Source organism: Chaetodon trifascialis, chromosome 18 (assembly GCF_039877785.1).
Source record: "Chaetodon trifascialis isolate fChaTrf1 chromosome 18, fChaTrf1.hap1, whole genome shotgun sequence".
NCBI classification, from domain to species: domain Eukaryota; kingdom Metazoa; phylum Chordata; class Actinopteri; order Chaetodontiformes; family Chaetodontidae; genus Chaetodon; species Chaetodon trifascialis.
Window position 1 is genome coordinate 20,201,642 of NC_092073.1, and position 24,057 is coordinate 20,225,698.

The following is a 24,057-nucleotide window of genomic DNA, read 5'->3' on the forward strand; positions in this document are numbered from 1 at the left end:
ACGATCGTTTATTATGACAGATGATATGTGATGATTAAGTTGAATCAGAAAGTCTTTGGCTCTTAGACTCCACAGGGAGATGGTTTAATAAATTGGGATTTGTTAACATAAAGACACGCAAACAACAAAGACAATTAATCTAATCAAAGACATAAAGTCACAACATCCCAGTCTGAGGGCCAGTTTTCAGTGCCAGCTCAGGTGCACCTCATTCAGCAATCAGATGTAGCACACCTGGGAGAGAGGACGGGAGAGGAGGAGGGACAAACAGCAGAGGAGACTCACACGGCTTTAACTCAATGCTGTCCAATAAAACAATATCCGCCCTGTAGTCAAGTGATGATTAGAACCAACACGACTTTATGGCAGACATTTAAACTGTTCCTGGGTGAGTAACAGATAAAGTATTTAAAGTATTTAATCATAAAGGACTCAATAAACATGATCAGCCCAATCATTAACCACTAACACAAGTGCTGCATCGTTTCAGTTCCTAATGAGCTTTGTGGTGCAAAACAGCATTAAACAACACGTGCAGTTGTGGCCCACTTTGCCTAATGGCAATCTGGCCTTGGAAAGCACTGGATTTTCCACACAGCCAACAAGAACCGATAAAGGACCCGAGGGACTTTAGACTCAACACAAAGCTTCTGTGCAGCTTTCCGATCTCTAACCAAGCATCGCTATCTGAGCTATGCGCTCCTGAGATAAACTTCTGAAACAGCTTCATCACTCCTCACTCATTCACATGTGGAACAGTAATTGTTACTGTTAAAGGTGCCATTGGTTTTTCCCACCGTGTCATCATGCCACATGTTGACATATCTGACCTTCAGGTATCGTTGTGTGCATTTTGTGTTCTTATTTGTTATTTGGATAAAAGATGCTATGGAAACCCTCCCACATGCACACCAGCACATGCATTGCTGAAATTCCGTTCGCACGACGTCACCGGAGGTAGTTACTGAATAACTCGTAAGAGGAAGTAAAGAATACAATGTACTTCTACTACTGGAAGACCTTAACTTCATTCATACCTAATGTAAGGGTACTCAACCCTGAGAAAACATGAAATACAAACATTTAAAGCTAATTGCTAAAGACTCCTTGCCTCCATTGCACCTGACACGGAGAAAAACATTAACATTAGCAGCATGAACACCAAAGTCACATAATAATACAAACAAACTAACCGACTGAGGCAGCGGAAGATCAGCAACTCCTGTGCTGAGCTGAAATTACTGGTTTTGTCAAAGGAGTCTGGTGGCTCTAAAGAGCGATAACAGCTTCAGCTTTGTAGGGATCCTTTCCATGATGTTGTCATAGGTTTCTAATAACAATCGGAGCCTGTCAGTGGGGGATGTGGGCGTTTAGTGGATGTGCTTTGATGGGTGCCTTCACCCTCACAGATTATGTTGCAGCCATTGCAGCCTGTCTTGTGGCTTGTTTCTCTTTGCTTGAACTGACAAAACTTGAGACTTAAGAAGTTTAAAGTCAAGCATTTAGGAAGTCAAGTCTCACTGCAGACAACTCAGTCCCCAAGTCCTCATATTTGTGATTTAAAACCTGCAATAACTCATTTGTTTTGGCCACTGATGCAGAAACACTGATGCTTTATCACCGTTTAAGTTTATATGGAGAGTACACAGTAGAGGAGCATTGTCATTTGGAGTCTTGTTTGTGTCCATCTGATGAATATATGTCCAGTGTTGACTGTTTTTTAGCTCTGTTTTTAGTCTCCATAAAATCTCTGTGTCTCTATGAGAGCAGTGAAATTCAGACTTGACAATTCAGTCTTGTTAAGTTCATGGATTACGAGGGGCTGCACGGTGGCGCAGCAGGTAGTGCGCGTGCCTCACAGCAAGAAGGTTGCTGGTTCGATCCCCAGGTCAGGCGGGGCCTTTCTGTGTGAAGTTTGCATGTTCTTCCCGTGCATGCGTGGGTTCTCTCCGGGTACTCCGGCTTCCTCCCACAGACCAAAAACATGCTCATTAGGTTAACTGATGACTCTAAATTGTCTGTAGGTGTGAGTGTGAATGTTTGTTTGTCCTTTCATGTGGCCCTGCAATCGGCTGGCGACCGGTTCAGGGTGCACCCCGCCTCTCACCCATTGTAGCTGGGATAGGCTCCAGCCCCCCGCAACCCCAAAAGGGATAGGCGGTATAGATAATGGATGGATGGATTACGAGCCTTCCACATTCGGTGTTTCCACATAGTCATTTTATACACTGTTATCAAAAAAATCTGTTGGCGCCACTTCAAATCTGACTTGAAGCCAAGTCTCAAGCACAGGCTGAGGCTTGAATTGTTAACGTTGGAAATATGCCACCTGAAACTCGATCGGTCTCATTTTCTAACATGCTCCTCACTCCCTGCTGGAGCTTGTACTTGGCTCATGTCCACTGTTTAAACAATCATGCATGGCATCACATAACCCTGCCCAGCAGGGGAAAACCCTACAGACTGCCTATTTAAGCTGTCACTGCAAGCCTTCAGGCACCTCACACCGCTGAAGCTACTGCAGCCTCACACTGATACAGACCTGCAGAGCAAGAACACCAACTGCAAAAGCATGGCAAGCGGCAAAATGCGTCTCCTGGCAGCTCTGTGCTCCCTCATCATCCTCACAACCTTCATCAGCAGCACACAGTCAGGTGAGTCCTTCAGCTGAGGGATTTCTGGCAGCCCTGTTGAATGTAGATACACTTAGGAAGGAAATACTAGTATATAGTATACGTTTACAGAGAAATCAGGGTTAAAAAGCAGCTAAATGAACTTTCAGTGTTGTGTTTCCAGCATCAAAATGAAAAGACTGTCTTTCTGTCTTTGTAGCGAGCTGCTGCCTGAGGTACGTCAAGCGTCCCTTACCATGCAGACGCCTGCTGGGCTACACCGTCCAGACCATCAACACCTCCTGCGACCTCAACGCCATCATGTGAGTTCACAGTTTGAGCTCGTGCAGTAAGTTAGGTCAGAAATGAGTACGCTGTAACAGCAGCAGGGAGAAGGTCAAAAACAGGAAGAAACAGTCAGATGAGAAATCAAACCAGGTGTCTGATATGTATCAGAGGTCTCAGACAGACAATTTAGGCAAGTACATAAAATAAGAATAAGGACTGAAATGACTGATTATCTTCATTATAATTTAATCTGCAGACTATTTTCTTGATTGTTTGGTCTATGAAACAGAAAACATGGAAAAATGTTCAGTTAGACTTAGTGAGAGTGGTGAGGGTCACTCTGTGTGAGGTGACACTGCAGTAAATATGTACCAGAAAGGTTAATTCCTAAGCCGTCATGCTGGGATGAGACCACAGGGAGGGAAACTGTGATGAAGTGCACTCATGCGTCTTTGTGTTTGATCATTTCTTGTGTTTTCTGGATCCCACAGCTTCCACCTTCCAGGGAGGTTCGCATGTGCCGACCCTTCAGCCGGGTGGACCCAGAGAGGGAAGGAGTGCCTGGAGTGAGTGCGCTCACGTCTCTCTAATGTGTTTTTCTTTACATCATATGAGTTTGATACTTGAACCAGGTACTGAACCTGAATTCATGTTTTGTTTTCATGTTTCTTGGCAGTGAAAGGAGGAGGAGGAGCTCTGAGATCATCAAAGAGGAAACCAGAGTCAACGCCACAGCAGCATGAACTCTGCACGCAGTGAATTTCTGCAGCATGACTCTTGTTTTCAAGGCATTTCTGAACCCAAGAAGCAAACTTAGCAGCGAAAATTGTGTTTGACGTAGTAACGCTTCACCATCTACGCTTAAATCTTTTCAAATTACTGTGATAGGAAGCATCATGTAATTTTTGTTGCTTTTCTCTCTTATTATTTGATCTGTTTTATAAACAGGGAAGTGTAGTATTCTTAATACATGAAGAACAGTAACAAAAGAAAACATTGCATTGCAAGATTTTTGTGAATTTTGCGTCGATGTTTAACCAGAGAGTATTGTGTTTTCACAAAACAGAGAGGTTTTATTGTATTTGATGTTGTCAAAGGCTTTATTAAACAGAGAGGATTAATAATACATACTGTTATGGTTGATTTTCTTCTTCCTTTCTTCAGCCTTCAATAACCTAGAATTAATAAGCGCTGTCGGGTTCATAGAAACCAAACACTGTGACTCAGAGGACCAAAACTCTCTACCTCATTAAGTAGTTTTCCTTTGATTGCAGATGGTAAAACCCAAAAACACAATTTTCCCAGCATCATCTTTTAAACCTCACAGTCCTCTTCGTGCGATACTCCTCTTGAATCAGATGCGCTTGATAATCAAATGCAAATGTCTCCGATTGGTGTGACATCCCAGACAATAAAACATGCAGCGTTGCAGCTGTTCAGCAGAAGAAACACTTGCCCGTCTGAAGCTTTCTGATGTCCTCATTAATCTTTCAAACTGGAAAAAGTAATGTCACTTGTAATGAGTCGTGACCTGGTTGTCCGGTTTGGTTGCACAGAAATATCTGTGGCTCCCATCAGTCAGATCAGCTGATCTAATCACAGGCACAGGCCAGAAAGTGAGCTCTGAAAATGAAAAATGTTCAATACCCAGTGACTGTAAACCTCACACAGAGAGGACTGTACGTCCTGTCCATCACGGGCTGTCTGCCACAATGAGGAGCAACCTGTCCTCACCAAGATCTTCTCTGGCCTTCAGAGCCTGCCGGAGTTTCTCCCAGAAGAGCTCAGTGTGCTTCTTGGCTTGAGGCCAGCTCAGGTAGGTTCTCCTCTTCAGCAGCTTCCTCATGCGGTAGTAAGGAGACAGCTGATAGGTGGGAATGTCCTCCAGGAACACCATGATCAGGACGTCCTTCTGCTCATCAAAGAGACGGAAGCTAGACCGAGGAGAAAGAAGGACGGATGAGGAAGAGCACAACACCCCAAACAAACAAAGCGGTTTTCAAGATGACTTTAATCTTATAGAAACAAAACTGTGCCATTTAATTTTTAATTTAATTTTTAATTTGTATATAGAAACATTTGAGCGAAAAACGCTGGAAATTGGAAAAAACCCTGAAATATTGCAAAGATGTCAGTGTGAGGTTCAAAAGTTGGTCAATCGAAAAGAAGAGAAAGCCACAAAGTGCAATGGAAACAAGAACATAACCTGTAGGAAGATAGAGATTAAACACACGAGTGTCAACAGTTCATGCAAATAACACTAATGTACTCATGTACAATCTCAGCACAGTGTGTCACACGCACCTGGCCACCTGGATCTCTCTCGAGCACCACTCGCTCTCGAGGTACCTGCGACTGATCACACAGATGGTCTTCCTGCTTCTGTAGATGGCCTCTGTGATGTTGTCTATGATGGGTTTACCTGAAGAAGAGGAAAGTCAAAGAAAAGGGTCAGTCAATGAATCCATATTGTGGACTCTCCTCGTCGCTTCCTTTGATAGCGCGGCACAGAAGTACTATAGTGACACCTGCTGGAGTACAGATGACAGTACAAAATAACTATTGTGGTTATGCACATTTAAATAAGGTGCACCTCAGCATGTTGATTTCCAGATACACAAAAAGCACAGGTGGCAAGTATAATGTTTACCATGTTCACTATCTTAGATAAGTGTTAGCATGCTAACATTTGCTAGCTGTAAACAAGTTGCAGCTGACGCTGATGTAACTATTAGTTTTACAAGTATTTGGTCATAAACCAAAATATTGGACAAATTAAAATTTTTCCATCAAAGCTCAGCTGGAGCAAAGAAAATAGCCTGATGCCAGGTGTGAGGGTCAGTCTTACCTGGCTGGAAGTCTCGGTGGTGCAGACACAACCTCCAGCCCTGCTCTCCTTCCAGTTTTGGCAGCAGCTCTCTGATGACCCACGGCTCGTCGTGGGTGTTGTAGGAGATAAAGGCATCATACTCATACGGATCTTGCTTGTTTTTATGCTTTGCGTCAAAGGGCACAGCCAAAAAGAAGTGGTAGGCGTAAGCCAGATAGAAACTCAGGAAATGGTATGTGCAGGACACCACCATAAACAGGAGGATCGTACATGTGGTGGAGACAAAGCAGATGAAGTCAATGTTCACTGTGCAGGACTCGGGGTTAAGTTCCAACAGTTTGGTCCCTTTTAGACCTGGAGGGTTGTAGCACTCGAAATTAAAGGCGTCAAAAACTTGCGTTTGGTTGTTGTTTTCTGCCCACTGGAGGAACCAGATATTATTGCAGTCACAGGTGAAACTATTGCCTTGAAAGTCCACATAAATGAGCGCTGGCAGCGACTTCATTACATCCTCACTGATAACCGAATATCCATTCCATCTCGCCTGCATGAACACCAGCTCAGTAAGGTTGGCATCTATAAGGAAATCTAGGGACTGAAGATGTGTTCTAGATATGTAGATTCTTTTAAGGCTTCGAATCGGGGTGAACAAATCTGGAGAGAGATCCACAAGATCATTTGAGCTCATGTCAAGCGTTTCCAGCCGAGGCGTGTAATTAAACATGTCTGTGGGGAAGGATAAAAGTTGAATGTTCCTGGCATTGAAAAACGAAAGGTTTGTCAAACCTTGCAGGAAGTTGCAAGGCAGATGGGACTTCCCCCTTCGATGTTGAGAGGGAATTGCCAGTGTCTCCAGACGGGACAGCTGAGAAAACGGTGGATGGGGCAAAGCTGAACTGTCGTCATATTGAATGTGATTATTCCTCAACTCCAATGTTATTAAATTGGTCAGATCATTGAAAGCACCTTTGTCTAGTGCTGCCCTTTCAATGTTATTCAGTTGCAGCTGAAGACTGGTAAGCTTCGTCAATCCAATAAAGGACCCATTTTCAATTTCTTGTATTTCATTTTCATGTAATGACAAATTCTGGAGGGACTGCAAGCCTTTAAACTCACCGAGCGTAAGGGCAGTGAGATAATTTTCATTCAGATGCAGCTGTCTGAGATTTGGCAAGTATTTTTTGAAAGCGCCGTTTAATGTGGAGATGTGGTTGTTCTGTAGCTTTAAAACTTGAAGCTGTATTAAATCCTTGAAAAGACACTCTTCCAGAGATGAGATCGAGTTCAGATAAAGGCTGAGCTCTCTGAGCCTCGTCATATTGGCGAAATCGTTGCATCCGAGCGTGTTGATCATATTAGTGCTGAGATCCAGTTTTGCAAGAGCTGGTAGATTCCTTATTGCAGCGGGAACACATGGAAGTCTGTTACGACTCAGACTCAAGATCCTTAAAGCTCGAAGAGAACTGAAAGCCTCCTGTTGGATATCTTGAATCTGATTCGATGTTAAATCTAGCTCTGCTACGTTTACACACAACCAAAACAAGTCTGAACTGACAAAACTGAGATTGTTGTGTCGGAGTTGGAGTTTGGACATCTTTGGGATGGTGCAGGAAATGTTGATTAGCGCTTCAAGGTCAAGTATCATTGCATTCATCTTAAGAGAAGTCAGAGAGGAGTTGACAGTCTGTAGTAATGTTTGTATGTCACAAAACACCATTCGAAGCCCACTTATATCAAGAGCAGACACTCGATGAAGAAAAGTCTTGTTCTGCACGTCCCATTTCATCAGCTGCTCTCTGGAATCGCCGACGGTCAACGAGGTGAGATGTGGAAAAACATCTGCAGTGATCCCAAAGACTGCTAAGGGATTTTGAGACACATCAAGGGAAGTAAGTGCTAGCGAGCTGTTGGTCATTTCCCACGACTGAAAACTGGTTAAACTGTTGTTTTGGATTGACAGAGTCTTTAGATTTGGCAGGTGCTGTAATATGAAATGAACCGCTGTTAAGTTGCGCAGTTTGTTCTGAGAGATGTCCAAAACCTTCAAGCTTGTCAAGGACTTAAAAGAGTCGGGTGCGACCACTGTGATGTGGTTTCCCTTAATTCTCAGCTCTGTGAGGTTCCTCAAACCATCAAAAAGATCATCTCCAAGCTGAACAAGTTTGTTATCGTTTAGATTTAAGTTCTTGAGGGAAATCAGATCAGCAAAGGCACCTTTATCGATGTGTGAAATGTTGTTGTGTTTTAGGTCCAGCTGTGCCAAATGTGGTAGATTTTTGAAATCTGACACTTGTATTGTGGAGATGTTGTTTGAAGACAAGTCAAAACCTTTCACTGATGAGGGAATATCGTGAGGAACAGCAGTGAGATGACTCATGGAACATTTAACGGTACCCTGACTGATTCGGCCGTTTCTCAGTGAAAATCCAGTGGCTGGAACAGCAAAACTGCTGATATTCAGTACGAGGAAAATAATACTTAGTTTGAAACATTTTGATCCTCCTTTTGGTTTCGCTTTGTCCTCTTTTGCTCCAGAACTCATTTTTAAATCTTCATCCAACCAACGGGGAACTGCAGTTTCTTCACCTGGTACAGGAGGTGATCCTGAAAACCCAATAAAACAAAGACCGTCAACGTTAACAATCAACAAATACACAAAATTAGAAATGATCAGCGTATGCAGGTGCAATTTGTCACTGTAGAAAAACAATCTGAGCTCAGTTTCTGAAGACCAGAAATAAGCCAATGATTCAGAACATATGACAAATAATGGTTTGTGATACTCACTGTTACACAAAGGAGCACCGATTAATCCGCAAAATCTTGAAGCTGTTTGTCTTCTTTTGCTTGAATAAAATGTTCCTCTCAGATCAAACCACCATACGACATGAACACCATCTCTCGGCCTTCGGTCTCTGTCCTCGCCTCTATAGATCAAATGAGGAAGTGAGAGTAGGTCAGAGGGCTGGCTGTTTCTTGTTATCAGTGGCATCTCAGTTTTAACCTTCACCGTATATTCAAGCTTCTCACCTTTCGTTCAAAATAAGAATGAATTTTTTCCAGATGTTGATTTTGCCATCATGCACGGCCCAGAATCCAAGTACAAAGACAATATATTTAATGCTTCAGCTCATCAGCTTCATTGAGTTTTGTGAATATCTGCTTATTCTGAATTTGATGCACGTTTCAAACACATTGGGACAGGAGCAGCTAAAGACTGGGAAAGACGTGGAACGCTCCAAAAACACCTGTTTGGATCATTCCACAGGTAAACAGGCTCACTGGTAACAGGTGAGAGGATCATGATTGGGTGTGAAAGGGGCGTCCTGGAAAGGCTCAGCCGTTCACGTGTGAGGATGGAGCGAGGTTCACAAAGGTTCATAAAGGCTGTTACTACGTGGGGTCTAGACAGTCCTGTTTATTCTCTTCATGGCTGTCCTCTGTTCCTTTTCTTACTTCTTTTTTGTACAAACCAGAGAGCTGTGGTTTTAATCATTTCCTCTACAAAAGCTAGTAAAGACTGGTGTAAAACAAGCAGGGAGACATGTCCTGCAACAGCAACACTTCTGTTCCTCTGTACCTTCAGCCAGAGGAAACACAGACTGCTGAGGCTTTTTAGAGCTCAACTTCATTAAAACAACATGAGGCAGAGACACGGTGCATTAGTAAACAGGTGAACAGGGTGACTCAGCGTGGGCTTGAGTAATTACACTGATGGCAATTAGTTTTTGTGTAATGCTCAAGGAGAGTTCAAAGCAGGTTGATTTCAGACGTAAAAGATGTGGCGTGGAGAAGAATACAACGCACTGTGAAAATGCCATCTGAGGATGTGCTTTGAAATAGAAAATAGAAAAATACCAGCTGTGGTAAGAAGTGGTCGGAGGTATACTGAGAGAACTTTGACTTTTGACTGACCTTGATTGAAGCGCAGCCTGATGTCCTGATCAGTGACGGGATCTGATATTTTCAGTTTAAATCGGTCGCCACAGCCGTCACGACGCCATCTGTACATGCCAGCATGACACTCCTGATCTCTGAGAAACGTGACGAGCAATAAGAGGAAACGACCTCCTGGCTGATGATCTTGTTTTTTCGGGATAAGGAAATTAAAGAAATGATTAACTTCTCAGCGGGCTGCATGGTGGCGCAGCAGGTAGTGTGCGTGCCTCACAGCAAGAAGGTTGCCGGTTCGATCCCCGGGTCAGGGGCCTTTCTGTGTGAAGTTTGCATGTTCTTCCCGTGCATGCGTGGGTTCTCTCCAGGTACTCCGGCTTCCTCCCACAGACCAAAAACATGCTCATTAGGTTAATTGATGACTCTAAATTGTCCATAGGTGTGAGTGTGAGTGTGAATGTTTGTTTGTCATTACATCTGGCCCTGCAATCAGCTGGCGACCGGCTCAGGGTGTACCCCGCCTCTCGCCCATTGTAGCTGGGATAGGCTCCAGCCCCCCGCAACCCCGAAAGGGATAGGCGGTATAGATAATGGATGGATGGATGGATGGATTAACTTCTCAGCTTCTATTGCGATGTGGTCAGGTGCTTCTCTGTGTGGTGGTCACACCTCTCCTTGATTCAGATTAATCTTACTTTCTCTTTTTTTATTGGGAAGCATCCATTCCTGCACAATCTGCAAAAAGATTTAGTTGGAATCCCCCTCAACCATTGAGGTCCACCACATTTGCCTGCAACAGCTAAAAAAAGAAAAACAAAAAAAAGGGGAAATTAGCGATAAAGGAACTGCTGGTTTTCCTCATCTTAACCACTTCAGTGTGTGTTTGGATTTTGATCTTTCATCATAGTTTTATTACAGATCAACGGTGTATAACAAGACAAACCGGCAGTTTATAAGAGACTGAAGTGTAATTTATTCCCCTCTGCAGCCGCTGAGCCTTCAGTGTGAGAAAATCATTTTTAATGAACGTTCATGTGTCTCTGATCCCCTTTTCACTTCTTCATCTGCAGTTTATTAACTGTCAGTTCCTTCATTGATTTAGTCTCTTCCTGCCACGGTGTCACACGTGCACACTCATATTGCACTTTTTTTCTGAATATGACAATATTCTGAATTTCACATCGTGTAAGCAGCACTTTCTGGTCGCATTTTCCACATTAGGCCTCATATTTAATGGAGCATTTTCCAATTTTCTGATTAAGATGTGAGATGTGCTGATATTCTTCAGGTTTGGACCTGTATACAGGACGATGTGTCGCTGTCAGCTGGGAGATTTTATGGCTGTGACGATGTGCACGACCTCGTCACTGCATCTCCTGTTTCGTTTTGTAGGAGCATTCTTTGTGCGTTCCTGTATATTTACTCCCTGTCTGTTCTGTTTCCAGCCAGTTTCACTTACCACCTGTTCTCAATCATCCAATCAGCACCCCAGGTTCTTATAGCCCAAGTGATCCACTACCTGTTTGCCACATTGTCTTCCAGCAGACTGGATGCCGGCCTTTGTTAAGCTTGTTGCTTGTTAGAGTTTCTGTCACCTGCTGTCCTGCTTTTAGTTGTAGCTACTGAGACATTTCAAACAAAACTGCCATCCTCATGGCAGCTTTAGAGGAAAAGTTGGGGGATCACCAAAATCAGTATGAGCTTCTTGGGAGCAGCCAAGCAAACTAAAACAAGAATCAGAGGCTTAATATCCAGGTATGACTTGAAAAACTAGTCAGAGCTTTCAGGCTTCCCTCCTGCAAGAACAGCAACAACAAACTCTTCCGAGAGTCCAAACAACGACCAAAAAAACTGACCGCCTGACACCAATTTCTATGTGTCTGTGATAAAATATGACAATGAAAGTGTGTCATAGAGTAGAGCTTAAAGTACCACTGCTGTTTCTCACTTCATGACCAACGTCAGCAACGCTTTTCACCAGCAGAGGTCTCAGTCGGGAAACTCTTGGTCGTCTCTGTTCACTGGGTTACTGCCTCTGTGCTGTCTGTGCATACGACCATACAGAGGACATGACGCTGCAGTGAATCAAATCAGAGAAACCAGATCTGATTTTACCTTCAGTGCATGTTGTTTCTTCACTTGTTTTAACTGATCTGTGTGTGTGCAGTGCTTGCCTGCTTCTGTGTGTGTGTGTGTGTGTGTGTGTGTGTGTGTGTGTGTGTGTGTGTGTGTGTGTGTGTGTGTGTGTGTGAGAGAGACATACATACACAGCCCTCACATACTAATGTAGCACAGGCAATGAATCTTTAATGATCTGATTAAATTGAATAATGTCCTAATCATACTTTCATTATATGATCACACTGGCTCAAATCACTATAATGTGTTAGCTTAGCATCCCACTGGTAAACATTAATATGAGTAAGATTTCATTAGCGTGACTAGAAGGAGCTTTATTCTGGAATACGGGAAACATTGCAGCGTAGTTCTGCAGCGCTGGGCTGCAGAGAAACAAAGGAATCAAAATGTTCAAATAAATTCTCCTTATGAGGAACTCAGTGAGGTGATTTTACAAAATGTTTTTTTAAAAAAAGGAAGTAAGTGAGAAGTAAAAGTGAAAGTGAAAGCAGTGCAGACTGCTTAGTTCAGAGGAAACCAGTGGAAAAGCTTTCGATAATTGTTCCAAATATATTTGCAAAAATGAGGATGTGCTGCTTTTCCTTTCAGCTATTTTCTGTTTTAATCATTATGCGAGCATTGTGGAGGTGTCGCTTCGTCTCTGGGTGGCAGAATCTCTCACTATCTTTTAGAAAGTTTAGAAACCAAACAATCAGTTGATGAATGAAGAAATCAGTCGGCAGATTAATCCATAATGAAAATAATCATTAGTTGCAGTCGTGTACAGAAGAGTTCAAAATGAGCTCCAACTCAGCCAACTGCAGCAGTCAGATCCTGGTTTTACATTAATGAGCAATAACGACGTAATGATAGTTACTTTTGATACTTTAAGCACATTTTTCTGATTATACTTTAACTTAAGTAACATTTCCAATGCAGGACTTTTACTTGTAACGAGTAATTTTTGTTGTGGTATTAGTACTTTGACTGAATTAAAAGCCACCCTCAGCTGTGCACGACAATGTCAGATAAACTCTGAACAATAAAGGTGTGAACAATAAAATGAAGTAGCAGACTAGCTGGTGAACGTAGCCGATAAAGAGCCAGAGATTTACCTCAGGAGTTGGTGGAGACCAAACACAGAGCTACAAGAGAGTCAATATTGGACAATATTGGACACAATCACGACTTCAAATGGACTATGATGTCCCTCTGTAACTGCAGGATGTGTCAATAAGCAACTGTTTACCAATAAGTTCGACATACCAGCTGAAAAGGTGAAGGTCAGCGTTGTTTCTGCTGCCCCCAAGTGGCCAAAAATCTGTTACTGCAGGATTATGCACAAAACAGCTGAACCCTCAACATCTAAATTAGCTCACTAATTTGGTTCACTCACTGAAATGAACCAAAGAAAGAAAGAGAGACAGAAAGAAAGAAATAGCTGGAGGGTACAGAGAGATGATCTGTGGAGTGGAGGTGGAGAGGCTGGCTGAGGATTCATTAAGTTCCCTCAGCAGCACAAGCACAAAGTGCGCAGGTCGGCCCATGTTTTCCTGTGCACAGAGGACACGCGCACGCACGCTGATTAAACATCCTCTGAGAATATCTGTGATATCTTTCCCCCATCATATCTGCGTGATTCTGTTGCTCCAGAGGGAAATGCGCGGATATGTGCGCGCGGAGCCACCCACGGCGCGCGTGCACGGATTAATCATATCTGGAGAGAGAGGAGAGAGAGGAGAGAGGGAGAGAAAGAGAGAGAGAGGGAGGAGAGAGAGATGCTGTCGGGTGTTGAGTCCGGTGTGACTTATCTATCCTACTCTGCTGCTGTCGGTAGCGGACTGGCTGCGCACACACCAAACCTGCGCACACTCCTCTCTCTCTCTCTGTCTCGCACACACACACACACGCACGCACACACATACACACACAGGGAGCGCAGGACCGGACTGGCGCACTGGGAAGAAGGGAGGGAATAGAGGAGAAAGAGACACATGTCAGACCGGATCGAGCGAGGGAATGTACCGGATTCCGCTGCGCACACGCCCGGGCTGTCCCGCACTGAGGGCTGCGCTGCGTTAACGGGACACGACACGGGGCTGAGCCGGCGGCGGGGGGACCGGACCGGGATAGTCTAACGAGGAGTCACCTGGCTGCGCGGGAGGGAGGGAGGAGGGCGGGAGGGTCGGAGGGGGGAGCCGTGCCCGGCTGACAGCGCTTTTCTTCGGGGTTAATAACACCGCTTGCGCGCAACGGAGAGTCGGCGCAAAGTTTCCTCGATGGCGCTGGTGATGGAGCCGGTGAGCAAATGGAGCACGAGCCAGGTGGTGGATTGGATGAAAGGTGGGAGAAACACACACACACACACACACACACACACACACACACACACACACACACACACACATCTTGTGCACTTGATGGATTTCTAGTCAGAAATCAATTAGCCTCACACCTGGATGGAGATAAACACACACACACACTCTCTCTCACACACACGCAAGCACACACACCTACGCACGCGGGCGCACACACAAACACGCACACATCTTGTGCACTTGATGAATTTATATTCAGAAATTAATTAGCCTCACACCTGGATGGAGATAAACACACACGCACACCCTACACACGCGCATGTACACACACAAACACGCGCATATCTTGTGCACTTGAATTTATAGTCAGAAATCAATTAGTTACACACCTGGATGGAGATAAACACACACACACACACACACACACACACACACACACACACACACACACACACTCACACTCACACTCCCACACACTCAGTGATCATGACTGATGAAGATTGGTGCAGGGGAGACAGCGGCTGGCAAGATGTTATGACGCGTGGGAGGTGTGCGTGTGAGTGCGCGCGCGCCCGTGCATCATCCTGGCACCTGATGATCAGTGGGAGATGATGTAATGTGTGAATGACGGGAGGAGAAGCAGCCAAACTTCACCACTGAGGGCAGGGGCGGGCTTAGAAACTTTTGATGGTTGGGGGGGGGGGGGGGGGGGGGGTAAGACTGGGGCATAGATTCACTGAGGGGGGGCACATTTGGGAAACAGCTAAAAAATGAGTTTGGAGTCGAATTTAAAACCACATTCTTTCCATGTGGGTAATAAACTGTATTACTTGTTACATGTTTTATGCAGAGAAATACATTAATGCCAAGAAAGAACTTTAAATACTTTGATATGAAGTAATATCATTAAGTAGCTGGTATTTCTACCTCAGTTATACATCCATGGTCAGAGTTTGAGTACGAGCATGAGTCACGGAGACAGAGACGTCTGTTTGTCATCATTTGGTGTCTCTTTGTGGTCGTATTGTGCCTCTTTATGTTCACTTTGCATCATTTTGTCGCAGTTCTGTGTCATTTTGTAGCCGTTTGTGTCCCCTCGTGGTCATTGCACATCTGCATGAGGGCTGGCCAATCAAATTCCAGGTAAGCCTGCGTCACCCCTCTGGCCCCACTGTTAGCATGTCAGCACTAACAGAGCAGGATTACATTGAGTTCACTCGTCCTTCAGACTGATGAAAGTCTCACAGATATGAACTGTCATTTTAAGAGCCAAGCTGAGACTGGGGAATGAGGAGCCTTTAAAGAAAAATACATCAGATAAAGGCACACAAAAACCCCCTAAATGAGTATTTATCTGAAAATGTAAGCGAGTTTCATTTACATGAGCGCTTGGGATACATTGCAGTGATCACACTACAGATTATAGTCATGCATAATTCAAGAGGCGGGCTGATTAGGTCTGTACCCAGGGGCCTGTGTGAGCATTGTAAAACCCTTTTTTACATTAAAAAGAAATGGCTATTGCTGATACATTTTGCTTTCCAGCCTCCACACCGCTGTTTGGCAGATATGACATACTCAACGTTTTCTGCTTTTCGGCACAGTGGAGCTGAATATCATAAAATGTCCCAAATTATCAAGGAGGAACACGAGATTCGGTGTCAGAAATGAGTTTCCTTTTAGACTCAATGTTCTGCTCTTTCTAACCTCAGCATGCACTCAGTATGAGCTGCTGCAGCACACTGTGTGTTGAATACAACTCGTTTTAGCTCACCATCCAGGGCCAGTATCACCCAGACCTCCCCAAAACCACCTGCCAACAGGAGACCTAACCCTGCTACAGTAAAGTCCAGTCCATTAATCTGATTTATTATCAGACCGTCATTTAGTTTAAATTAACCGCCGAGTTTTAGCTGTGATGCCAACACTGCAAGTACAAGTTCCATTAAAAAATGAATATACTGTCGTCCGGTTTGGCCAAAAAATGGACTATGTGAAGGTCACGCAGAACCTCCTGAAGGGTCTATCCAGTTTGCAAAATTATTTTGGGTTTAAAGAAGTTAACAGTCTTGGTTTTGGTATTCAGAGTGCCATCGTATTCTCAGTTTTCCTTCAACTTCTCAGCTGTTGGTGAGAACACACAAATTTATGGGATCTGGGGGCGTTATCTGGCACAGAAACAAAATTAGGTCATTAAAGTTATACACCGCCCAAAATCTCTCTTTTTAGTATTATAGCAAGCCAAAGAGGTGGTCGTAAAAAGTTTGCAGGTTTTGGAAAATGGAGGCTGTGGTAAGCTTTGATTCACTGCAGCTGACTCCAGCGGTGATAAGTTTTGGTAAACTCAACCTTGTGCCCTCCAAACTGCATTTCTGTACAACTAACCTGCATTTATCACTACGTTACACTGACAAACGTAATCGCTGCTGGACTATTTTCAGTCAAGGTCTGTTTAGGTGGACGAAACATGACATTTTATGCACCGTGCACCAGAATCCAGAGACTGTGGTTAGATTTAGGCAACAGAAGCACTCTGGTTACATTTGGGGAAGATCGCATTGCTGCTGCTGTTAATTAGTCGTATATGAACGTCATTTCTACGAGTCATGGCTCCCTAAATCGTAAATTTCCTCCAGTCTGAGATTCGAGATTCAGAGGAATGCTCTTTATTGACGCTGATCTGGCAATTCCTCCTTCAAATAAATAAGGTCGTGACAGAATGAAAAGATGGTGAAGCATGTGCTATTAGCGACTGCAGCAGTGCAGCCTGTCTGGTTCAGACCTCAGATCAGCTGTTGCACTCTCCCCTTCTTGGCATTTCTGGCTCTCCGTAGGCTCAACATGATGCTGGAGATGATGAAGTGATTTTCCTGTTCCCGTCTTCTTACTTTGCTAACGTACGTCTGTTGGAGATCTGACCTCTTACGACCAAATCACGCCCATATTGCCGATGTCCACATCACAGTCTGCAAGAATATTGCTTTTGGATTCATGACATCATGACAGCGTATCATTAATAACACAGTATGGTACTTTTGTGTCACATTAGAAATATATTGTCGTTAAAGTAAACAGTAGAATACAGAACACAACAAATTAATATCAAATTGCTGCTTTTCTAGTGTTCCTAATAGTAGTTTCAGTTACGTTTTGAGCTAATTATTGTCTAATTTATCTAATTAATACCACAATTCTTTGAAGTATCAGTAACCGATCAGAAATCAACTATTGAGATTCTTTTATATAAAATATTAATTTGAAAGGTAACTAGCAATTGTAGCTCTTAAATAAATGTAGCGAAGTAAAAGTAGCCTTAAATGGAAATACTCAAAGCAAAAGTACGTCAAGATTGTGCTTGTAAATTTACTTTCCACCACTGCCTCCTATTCCATGACTTTTTTTTTTTTGCCTGTAGCAGCACACTCATTGGGTCAATAATTGACTTTCTTCACATACTGGAAGTGCAGCGCTACGATGCGTCACCACTCCCTGTTTCATCAGGCTGTTCTCACAAAACTCAGCCTGATCCCTCACTCCACATCAACGGAGAAAAATGACGAATAACAACTAATATTAGCAATAATTATTGTTCGCCGTGTCTGTTTAATGCATAAAAAGCAGGTCAGGGAGTCTATTGACTCACACACCTCAGCAGAATGCAAATGGAAATCGTGACAAAGATTTTATTTACATGATATTCTGTGTCAGTTTCTCAGAGATCATCATTGGATAGGTTGGCCATGTGCATATGGCATGTGTCTATGTGTGCCCCGTGTGTGTGTGTGTGTGTGTGTGTGTGTGCATGTGTGTGTGTGTGTGTGTGGGTGGATGGTGAGTTGTTCGTCTCAGACCGTCTGTGCAGAACAGCTGACAGACACACACACCCGTGCTGAACAGAAGGCTCCACCCGGGTCCTCGGACATTTGCGCTCGTACACACACACACACACACACACACACACACACACACACACACACACACACACACACACACACACACACACACACACATATGTGCACACATATACACACAACACACGTGGCATGCCTTAGTGTGGTATTGGGTTCGTGCTGGGTCTCTTGGGTGTGTCTGTGGCGACAGAGGGAAATATGATATACTGTATTTGTGTGTGTGTGTGTGTGTGTGTGTGTGTGTGTGTGTGTGTGTGTGTGTGTGTATACAATAACATGTACAGATCACATATGCCACAGGCGTTTGGGGCCAAAAGGTCTGGGCTTTGTTGACTTGGCGACAGTGTTGCATTGGCACGTCTGAGGCTAAAACAATATGGGAGTGGTACACTTCAGTAGTAATGTGAGAACCTACCGTGCATTGCTGGGAATGATGGGAATTTTGCCCCACATCTTGTTATTGCAGGAAGCTGGGCATAAATTTACCTATTTTCTCTTGCATGAATTTGATTGCTAGACTTGAAAGTCAGCAGTGAAATTGTCGTGACAGCATGCGAGCACATCTGATGACACCATTTGCCACGAGAGAAAGCTGAGAAAGTGATAGTCACAGCCTTTAGGATCAGAGGGTTTTGGGTCCGTGGGCTTGATCTTTTTATGCTTTAAGGTGAGGCACGGTGAGATTAACGAGGATTTAAGTTACTCAAAGCATTTGTCAATTTGCATCGGAAAATCCAGACTGTGCTTGTTGCTTCATTTGAGTGTGCTGAGCGAATAAGTGGTGTGTAGGGGAATTAGGTGTGAGCTGTTCTGGTCACTCAAAGTCGCTCCAGCATGATACTGCTCTGGGGTTCGGGCATCGGGTTCAGCGATCAAGCTCAGCGTGGCCAATCAGACGCCTGAAAAAGCCAGCACCTGCAACTAAGGGTCTGACGGCTAAATTACAAATTATGAGGGTTAATCCAACCCTGACCCTAACCCTCGCAGCCAGGTCTTGTCCAGTGACGCTGGTGGTCTGTGTTGTGGGAGTGTTGGATTGTGTAGCAGTGACTTCTTCTGACGCCTTTGTTCCTCAGTGAAAGTGGAAGAGCTACTGTACATTTATGTGTAAACATGTAAAAAAGTCCTGTTAGCAAGGTTAGCACCAGTGCTATTTTGGCCACGTCCACCATTGCACAAAATGGCCTCAGGCAAGCACAGGAAATAATGGCTTCACAAACCAAAAACTGCTCCTCTGTCTACACTGCACTGCTAACAGAGTGTCTGTGTATCTTCATCCTGACAGGAGTTTTCCAAAAGCTCCATTTTGACCTAAAACTGTGTTTGTGTGCAGATGAAAGACCAAAAACGCATAGAAAAAAAAGTCTGATTGAAAAATACGTCTGTACGTGTGGACTGGCCATTAGGAAGTCTAATTTGAACAGGTACAAATGCACTTTGTGATTAACAGACTCATAATGGCTCTACGCTGCAGAGCGAGAACAGTCCGTCTTTATGTCTTTTATTTGGATCAGCAGCTGGTGAGGACTTTTTGCCTCGGACCTTTTAGCTTTGGCCTCAGTGTTTTAGCTCAATAATATCGTATGTGGCTATCAATCACATATATAAGATAAATTTTACAGGATTCGTTTTAAAACAAGTCAACTTGAATCATTTAAAAAGCCAGCTGCAGACAGTACTTTCACCCTTATCTCTGTAAACTGCATTACGTGCTGTGGGAAAACTGAAAGGTCGACAGCTAACAGGCGCAGGGCTTAGCGAATAGTCAATTTCCTATTGACCCATCCAGCAGACAGGGAGCAGCATTAGGATTCATTTGCAGTCACGTCTTTCAATCTGTTTTAGCTCTGGTTTTGGTCTCTGTTAGCTCCTCAGGGAAATATCCGGCTCTTTAGCTGCTAAATGTTCCACTTTGTTCACCAGCTCGTCTCTAGCTGTCTGCTGTCTGGTTGCTGAAAACAGCTGCCTGCTGCAGCTGGACACAAGACGATGATGAAAACAGTGAGACTAAACCTGGAAAATATATATTTTTACCATTGCAGGGTTAAAACCATGCTGTAGTAGTCTGCTGTGAGCTGTTTAAAAATACAACAGCTCCAATTTAACGAGGATAGAAAGTTTTACAAACTTTTACCTCCAAAAAGTAATCAGCATTGTACTAATTTTATCCAATTACAAGCTTTTTGTGTCTCTGTGGCTGAAATTTAATGGTCTTTTCTCCAGTTAAAAACACCAGATGGGAACAGAGATTTACAGGCACCTGGACATAATCTTGCTTGACACAGATTGGTTTTCTGTTTATTGACTAATGCAAATTTTCAAGGTGAAAAATTCAAACTTGAGTGGACATATCTTTTGCTTTGCTTAGCGTTGCTGGGGGCGATGCATTTTTTTTTGCCTCAGCTGCCTCTTTTGACAGACTTTTCATGCATGGGGCTTGTTTTTCTTTTTGGCTTGCCTACTTATATTGGCCTCAGACTGATAGGGAGGCTGATAGTGAGAGAACAGTAATGCAGAGAGCCTTGGAGTTGAGAAAAATGAAGAGCACTTAGAGTAAACATCAACATTTCAAGTCAGAAGCTTCAAGAAAATACAGCACAAATAACTGTTATTAATGGAGAAAAAGGATTTGCCCGATTTATTTCCCCCGTGCAAAATCTTCCAAGACGACACTGGGATTTAAACTGGCAACCTTCCGGCCATAAACTCACTTCTGATAGCCTCTGGGCTGTTAACATCCAGCATTCACAAATCCCAGAACGCAGCGAACGCTCATCCAGCTTTTATTGTTACCAAAGCTTCAGAGTGCTAACAGATGACGGATAACCTGACTGGGAGGGCTCGATCTTTTATTGGACTCTCTAACATCCCAGAAGTCACCGCAAAATCTAGTTTTATTAGACGTGTGTGTGTGTGTGTGTGACAAAGAGAAAGAGGGTGTTTGTGGGAGTTTGGCTCGCCTGCTGTTGTGAAAAGTGTGCCTCTGTGGGAGTTAAGTACGTGAGTCAGCTATGAATCACACTTTTTCTGTACCAATCAAACACATGAACTCTCTCTCTCACACAAACACATGCACATGTATACTGTACATGGAGATGCAAGCGCATGATTATACAGATTATACACCATTATACAACAAACCCACACAGGCGCTCACACTGAGCTTGTGATTGATAATTTATTCAAAAACGTGAGCAGGTACATTTTAGCACTTTTATTGGATATTCAGTAAACTAGAGATTGCCAAGCAGGGGTGCTTGTTCCCCAGGTGGTGCTTCTGCAGTTGCAGTACTTGCTTTGGGCACAACTAATTAAAAGAAAATAGGAATTGCTAACTGAATAAAAGACAAAAAACACAGTCAGCTGGAACACCAATGCTGACGATGTGTGAAAACCAGTAAGCGAGCAAGGAGACAGTGTGGAGCGTTAGCCAAAACAAGGCTAACAGATAAATGTTGTCAACAGTTATCTAAAGGATGGCTGTAACTGATAAATGGGTCAGATAGTTTGCCAAGTAATTGGATAAACAGTTGAAATTGCCCAGTTAGTTGAAAGTAAATCTGTTAGCTGAAAGTAATCAGTAAAAGGTAAGATTATCTGAAAGGAAAATGGTGGAAATAGTGAGCTCCACGAATAGTTAAGTGATGGATGAACGGTTGAAATACGTAAAAGTAATGATAAATGGTGAGCTAATACTTTGCTTAAAGTGATCAAAAACCAGTTCAAACTGTTGGCTAACAGTAACGGATAATTGGTAGTTAGCTAAAAAATAAATGATTGAAATGGTTTGGTGGATGGTTCGCTCAGAGTAATCAATAAACAGTTAAAAATTAGCTAAAAGTACTTGATAAATGATAGAAATAGCAAAAAAAGAAAGTTTTTAACGTGTATTCAAAAATAATGGATAGGCATTTGGCTGAAAGTATCAATAAATGGTTGTTAGCTAAGATAAGTGGTTGAAGTAATTAGCTAAAAGCGACGGATAGACATTAACTTCAGGTAATGGATAAAGGGTGTAATAGTTAATGGAGAACTGGTATGTGATAAATGGTCGTTAGCTTAAAGATAAATGGTTGAAATGTTGCAGTCGGCTATAAGAAAACAGTTATTTAAAAGTAATAGATAAACAATTGTTAATAACTGCTAGCTCAAAGTATCAATAAATGGCCGTCAGCTAAGAAAAGTGGTTGTAATAATTAGCTAAAACTGATGGTTAAATGTTGAAATAGTCAAACTAAATGGAGAAATGGTTGATGGTTGTGTTGATGAAGGGCTGTGCAGGTAAATTTGAAAACAAAGTTTGAGGACCACTGCGGCCAGAGAGTGAATCCAGTCGTTATACTGTGTGTACATTAACCATATAGCACTGCTTCAGCCTGTGTGTGTGTGTGTGTGTGTGTGTGTGTGTGTGCGCTCGCTCGCTTATGCCACTAACAATTTGACTCATCGGTATTCAGGGCATTCACGCTCTCCCTCACTGCCAGCGATAAGCGATGCTGATTATCAGTGAACTTTTGCTACGCAGTGTATATCTCCCCTTCTGCCTCCCTGCCTCGCTCTCCCTCTCGCAGCAATAGTAACACTTTGCCTGCGCGAGCCAACATTGTTTTAATCAGCTTCACGTCTATTAGGAATCAGCTGCTATTAACACTCATTAAAACACAAGTCTCGCTGTTAGAGGGAAAAAGTGCTCAGACGCCTCACTTGAGTAAAAATAGCAGTATCACAGTGTAAAAATACACCGCAGGACTGAAGAATACACCCATATGGGATTACTGAACATCTTACTCCAAAACCATGGGCATTATCTGCCGCGGCTTAAATGCTCCACGATGTTCACCAGCTATATTCTGTGTCTGCCTGCCATTTGGTGCTGAGCAGGTTGTGTACAGTGGCTTTTCAGAGCTTATTTGCTGAAAACAGCTGCCTGCAATGGCCTAAAAGAACCGTATGACGCTGATAAACGAGCCGAAACCCACCGCAGAGCTCGGTTAAAGCAGATCGTGGCGATAATTCTCTGTGGGCTCATCGCTACAAGTGACCCCCATCACACTGTCATTTCATGCGTTGTTTCTCATAAAAATACAGATTATAGCTGCTTTAAGGAACAGCAGAATGCACTTAGGTGTGAAGCCAGAGCCTGCTTAGCTTAGCAGGCCACAAAGACAGGGAGGAGGGGGAAACATCCGAAACTACCGACAAATTCACACTTTATATTAAAATTAGTGTTGTCAGGCGATTAAAAAAATTAATCTAATTAATTACAGGATTTGTAATTAATTAATCTAATTAATCGCATTTTAATCTCATATCTGCTAAAGGTCCCCAAATAAATAATTTGAATTCTAGGACATTACAATTCACTGACATTCACATTACAGCTGGTGAATTCTTTTCATCACTGTAGTTCTCGACGGTAGCTGGAAATTAGAGTCACATGATGCTATCTGAAACGCCTCTTTTAGGCCCTCGTCTTCCACGATTGAAATCGGCCTGCAATCAGCAGCAACCCACTTTGCGATTGAGTTTGTCAGTTTTTCTGTCGTGGCTTTGCTCATTCGTTTTCCTAACGCAGCAAGTGTGGGTTGGCGGAGTGAGCTCACGGTAGCACTAGCGGCACTAGCAGCAACTAAATGTTTACATGTAGCGTGTAAATGATAATTCAGGCTGGAGCTGCTACGGTGATAGGAAAAGTCTTTTTTACACAAGGTACAAATCACTGCGTTCTTGTTAATAGTCGCGTCTTTGTTCTTTTTATAAATAAACTTGCCGTTCAAAGGTCCAAGTAGGCTTGCCTCGCTCTCCGGTGTCGCATCCACGTCTGTTGTCACCCTGCTTTTGACTAGTGGCGCAGGTAGGATGCGACCTCACTGCAGCCTACGGGTCACTCAAAGGGCCAAATTTAAAGTGCTTGCGCATTGACTTGCCACTCATGATTAATTGCGTTAATTTTTTTAGCGCGTTAATTTGCAGCGTAATTAATTAATCTAATTAACGCGTTAAACTGACAGCCCTAATTAAAATAAGTGTTTCTTTGCGAAGACGACTAGACGACTAAACTACCCCCTGAAACCACGGGTTGTCGT

At 43.3% G+C, this 24,057-nt stretch overlaps 3 protein-coding genes across 5 annotated transcripts in view; 2 read left to right on the top strand and 1 right to left on the bottom strand.

Annotated features, from left to right (window-relative positions):
• Positions 1-2,517: 2,517 nt before the first annotated feature.
• Positions 2,518-3,643, top strand: ccl20b (chemokine (C-C motif) ligand 20b). Its single transcript, XM_070986443.1, has 4 exons — positions 2,518-2,654; positions 2,833-2,935; positions 3,392-3,466; positions 3,577-3,643. Exons 1-4 carry the CDS (start codon positions 2,573-2,575, stop codon positions 3,641-3,643), a joined length of 327 nt encoding a protein of 108 aa, XP_070842544.1. The 5' UTR covers positions 2,518-2,572.
• Positions 3,644-4,219: 576 nt separating this feature from the next.
• On the bottom strand, positions 4,220-8,272 carry LOC139346620 (toll-like receptor 13). Of its 2 annotated transcripts, XM_070985786.1 has the most exons (4): positions 7,772-8,217; positions 5,749-7,711; positions 5,205-5,322; positions 4,220-4,834 (listed from the first exon to the last, which is right to left on the bottom strand). In XM_070985786.1, exons 1-4 carry the CDS (start codon positions 8,105-8,107, stop codon positions 4,594-4,596), a joined length of 2,658 nt encoding a protein of 885 aa, XP_070841887.1. In that variant the 5' UTR covers positions 8,108-8,217; the 3' UTR covers positions 4,220-4,593. The 2 variants fall into 2 exon arrangements, with proteins under 2 accessions (XP_070841887.1, XP_070841886.1); XM_070985785.1 differs by having other exon boundaries at positions 5,749-8,272.
• Positions 8,273-13,922: 5,650 nt separating this feature from the next.
• The window catches only part of cnksr2a (connector enhancer of kinase suppressor of Ras 2a), a 63,943-nt gene continuing 53,808 nt past the window's right edge, over positions 13,923-24,057 (top strand). For both annotated transcript variants that reach the window (XM_070986014.1, XM_070986013.1), the window contains exon 1: positions 13,923-14,085. In XM_070986014.1, coding sequence (XP_070842115.1) covers positions 14,022-14,085 — 64 coding nt within the window. In that variant the 5' untranslated portion in view covers positions 13,923-14,021. The remainder of the gene's footprint in view (positions 14,086-24,057) is intronic.

Coding starts and splice junctions, on each gene's coding strand:
- ccl20b (XM_070986443.1), top strand. CDS start 2,573: ATGGCAAGCGGCAAAATGCGTCTCCTGGCAGCTCTGTGCTCCCTCATC. Junction 2,936..3,391: donor TGCGACCTCAACGCCATCAT/GTGAGTTCACAG, acceptor TGGATCCCACAG/CTTCCACCTTCCAGGGAGGT. Junction 3,467..3,576: donor AGAGGGAAGGAGTGCCTGGA/GTGAGTGCGCTC, acceptor GTTTCTTGGCAG/TGAAAGGAGGAGGAGGAGCT.
- LOC139346620 (XM_070985785.1), bottom strand. CDS start 8,272: ATGAGTTCTGGAGCAAAAGAGGACAAAGCGAAACCAAAAGGAGGATCA. Junction 5,323..5,748: donor CCACCGAGACTTCCAGCCAG/GTAAGACTGACC, acceptor CCTCTTCTTCAG/GTAAACCCATCATAGACAAC. Junction 4,835..5,204: donor AGAGAGATCCAGGTGGCCAG/GTGCGTGTGACA, acceptor TCCTCGGTCTAG/CTTCCGTCTCTTTGATGAGC.